The sequence below is a fragment of the Jaculus jaculus genome, chromosome 19 (assembly GCF_020740685.1).
Source record: "Jaculus jaculus isolate mJacJac1 chromosome 19, mJacJac1.mat.Y.cur, whole genome shotgun sequence".
Classification (NCBI taxonomy): Eukaryota; Metazoa; Chordata; class Mammalia; order Rodentia; family Dipodidae; genus Jaculus; species Jaculus jaculus.
The window spans coordinates 385,782-389,571 of NC_059120.1; the positions used below are offsets into that span (position 1 = coordinate 385,782).

Genomic DNA, 3,790 nt, shown 5'->3' on the forward strand with positions numbered 1-3,790 from the left:
TCTTTCTTGCTGGTGGGAACTGGCACTATTTAAGGGGTACATTGTATAGGGCCTTTCTATAGGTTTGACCTGTATTTTAGTCTTTTCTATAAGTTCTAGCCATCTTTTTTTTTTTCTAGATAGTTTTAATCCATTTATGCAACTCAGCTCAATTGTCAGGTTTTAGCTTCTCTGTTTTGTTCTATATTTTATTCACAACATATTTTATATGGGTACATCATGTGTTGGTTCCCTCTTTTGCCTCATCTCTATTCCCATTCCACTGGGGACCCTCCTCATTCCTCATGAGGTTGTAGGATATGCATTGTGGAAGAATCAGTTATTTATAGATTTTTAATTTATTTTAGGGAGGGAATGCTTCTGGGCATAATGATTCACTCTGTGGCTTTTATATTATTTCTGCCCCCCTCTTCTGCAAAATTCCCTGAGCCATGTTGAGTAGTTGTGATGCTTAAAGTGTTGTCAGCTTGATTTGTTTAGTAATTCACAGAAATCCCTTTTGGGTGAATCTCTGAGGTTGCTTCTAGGAAAGATTGATGAACTGAAGGAGGAAGTTCTTCCACCAGAGTGAGCCCTTCCCTCAGATCAGATGGTCCTTCTCAGATGGGAACTTTATAAAAAGAATCCCCTTCCTTCCACTTGGATGCTGGAGCACTTGCTTCCTTTCAGCTGGATTGAAGACCAGTGCAGAATGAAGACCAGTGTCAACTGAAGACCCACCCACGTGGATTGAAAAACAGCAGCTCGGAAAGAGGGGCGGCCGCGCGTCAGGTGATGGCAGTCGGCTTGGAGGAGGTCCGGGCTTAAGAGACTGAGTAAGACTGGCTTGTGCGCCGGCGGACTGGATAGAGCGGGGCCCCGCGAGAATTTCCTGGGAAGAAGCATCACTGGAAGCTTTGCTGACAGCCAAGGATGGCAAGCAAAGGGCCGTCGGCCTCCGCGTCTCCTGAAAATTCCAGCGCAGGGGGTCCCAGCGGTACTAGTAATGGGTCTGGCGAGAACGGAGGGCAGGACAGCACCTTTGAGTGCAACATATGTCTGGACACAGCCAAGGACGCCGTCATCAGCCTGTGTGGCCACCTCTTCTGTTGGCCGTGTTTACATCAGTGGTTAGAGACCAGACCTAACAGACAGGTATGTCCAGTTTGCAAAGCTGGCATCAGCCGAGACAAAGTCATCCCACTGTATGGCAGGGGCAGCACCGGTCAGCAGGACCCCAGAGAGAAGACCCTTCCTCGTCCTCAAGGCCAGAGGCCAGAGCCGGAAAATAGAGGGGGATTTCAAGGATTTGGATTTGGAGATGGTGGATTCCAGATGTCATTTGGAATTGGGGCATTTCCATTTGGTATATTTGCCACAGCATTTAACATAAATGATGGACGGCCTCCCCCAGCTGTCCCTGGGACACCCCAGTACGTGGATGAACAGTTCCTGTCACGCCTTTTCCTGTTTGTAGCCCTGGTGATCATGTTCTGGCTCCTGATTGCCTAGGGCTGGGCTCTGTCCTGTCTGCACCCATAGCAAAGCCTCTGGACTGGTGATGTGCCACCCCCGTTCCTGGTGTTTGGCTTCCTGGCTACTCCTGACCCCAGAGTCGGATCAGAAACACGTCAAGGAGTCTGTCCTCTCCCTTAGAGCTGCGGAACTCAAGATCAGCTGATGAGGACCCCCAAGTGTCACCACTGCGTAAACAGTCCTTTTGTAACCTCGGGCCTTGGTGTTGAGTCCCCCCTCATGGGCGGCAATGTGAAGTCCTGTTCATCAAGTTCTGAGTACACACAGGGAAGTGATGGGAAAGAAAGAAACAGATTATCTTTACCCTGAGTTTTATATTGCAGAAACAAAGGGATGAACTAAATGGTATTTATGGAAACTTACTTTTATCTCTTTAAATACCCCAAGTGGCCTCCAAAGTGGGCTGCTTCTACAGAGAGGGTCCCTTCCGGATTCCAGGACTGGTCTGTCTGTCTTCCCCTCTCTCAGCAGAGACATAAGAAATTGCTGTCCTGGGAAGACCATAATTGCATCAGCTGAAGCTGGAGTTGCTTCATGAATTTACCCAAGACTCAGGTCTTTTACTTACCCAGGCTTTGCTGGTTTCTTGGCCCTCAAAGCCGCTTGAATGATCTCCTAGCTTCCTGGTGTAGATTGTCCCTACTTGAGACATGTCACTGCACTCAGATTTCCCATCAAGTTTCTCCTCAAAATTAAGTGCATCTGCCTCTCTCCTTCAGAGGGAAGAGAGCCTAGACTACTGCTAACCTGAGACTGGCTGCTCTGCTTCAGAGTTCCGATGACAGAGGAACAACCAAACAAGCAGGCCCTGCCCCTAGGGCGCAGAAGCTCTGATTACATCTCCCAGCACTCACCCAGAGAAGACTGGAGGCTCCATCAGGGCCACCCAGTGCATGTGCAAGAACACCAACCTCAGAAGCCCAGTTCTCCTTTTAAAGAGACAGGGAGTTGGGGTACCTACCTGTGATCCTGATTTTGGTATGGCTCCATAGAGTCCCTGAAAACTTGTACGTATGCCAAAGCCAGGGGTGGATGTGAATCCAGGAGAGACTATATTTTCCAGGTCTGATTTGTTTTTCAGTTTCCTAAAGTGCTTCCTCCAGATCTGACCGCAGGAATGTGGTGCTGGGCAGGTGAGGCAGTTCTTGCGCTGCCCACCAAGCTACAGCTTGGAAACTAGCTTCTCCCTGGAGCTGTCAGTGGTGATGCGAGATAGGCTTCTGCTGGGGTCTCTTGCTCACTCCTCCAGCCCACACTGCTCCTGGCTTGCCTGCAGCAATAACCACTAAACGGAAGAAAGCCTTACCTGGTGCTTTTTCCACATCCAACGATATAATGTATGGAAACCAAGACCTTGAGGATGGTGAGGAAACCCTCCTTCCCACCGCATAGTCCCCGCCCTTCTCCACGGACCTGCTGATGCCAGTGTTCAGACAAAACTGTAAAGTATTGAGTAGGTGGGTTGGTTAGGCAAATTCACTTGCTAGGAATAAGCCACCAACTTTATAGTGTGCCTGACAGGTTTTTAACATTCATGGGCATCCCCTCAAGTGTTCTCTTTGTCCCCTAGAAATCCCCGGTATAGGGGTCCCTAGGGGTTCTCTGTTCTAGAGAAAATTGGTAGGTCCTCTCGTAGTGTGGCTCTAACTAGTACAGGGAAAACTTTAATCAGTGTACTTAAAGATATGAGTTTCCAGAAGAAAGATTAAAGAAGAGTTGTGAGTAGAAAAAATTATTTGAACATTTTTGAAATGTGGTGAGCCCAGGAGAGCTCTACCAGCAAAGACATCCAGGAACACACTGTTAGTAAAGCTGGGGTGGCAACATGCCTCTTGTGAACCTTATAGGTCCCCATGCACCTCCGACTGGGAGCTGGGCAGGAGAGCCAGCTTGGGAGCCCCCTGCCCTCGACAGGGTAGCCTCCATAGGATCACCATTCACCCTCGGCCACAGCAGCTTCTCTTTCGTGTGTGTGTGTGTGTGGTCTTCTCAACCTCTGTCCTTCTGCCACCCTCATGGATAAGGACCAGGTCCTGACCACAGTCAGAACATGGCAATATGTACAGCAGCACACCTTTACCAGTCACTAATTTTCACTGTTGTGAAAGTGATTTGATTTAGAATTAAATAAATGGTTTTACATTAAAAAAAAGAAAAGAAAGAAAAACAGCAGCTCCTCAGGAAACCTGTAGGCCCTCAGTGTCACATTGGGACTGCTGAGGCATCTGGCCATGTGGACTGAGCAGCTACCAGATTCCTTGATTCTCAGATCTGC

At 48.5% G+C, this 3,790-nt stretch overlaps 1 protein-coding gene across 1 annotated transcript; it reads left to right on the forward strand.

Annotated features, from left to right (window-relative positions):
* Positions 1–894: 894 nt before the first annotated feature.
* On the forward strand, positions 895–1,845 carry LOC123456028 (E3 ubiquitin-protein ligase RNF185-like). Its single transcript, XM_045138426.1, has one exon. The coding sequence runs from the start codon at positions 913–915 to the stop codon at positions 1,489–1,491; it is 579 nt and encodes a 192-aa protein (XP_044994361.1). The 5' UTR covers positions 895–912; the 3' UTR covers positions 1,492–1,845.
* Positions 1,846–3,790: the final 1,945 nt, after the last annotated feature.

What these genes read in the sequence shown, in the direction of transcription:
- LOC123456028 (XM_045138426.1), top strand. Translation starts at nt 913, where the DNA reads ATGGCAAGCAAAGGGCCGTCGGCCTCCGCGTCTCCTGAAAATTCCAGC.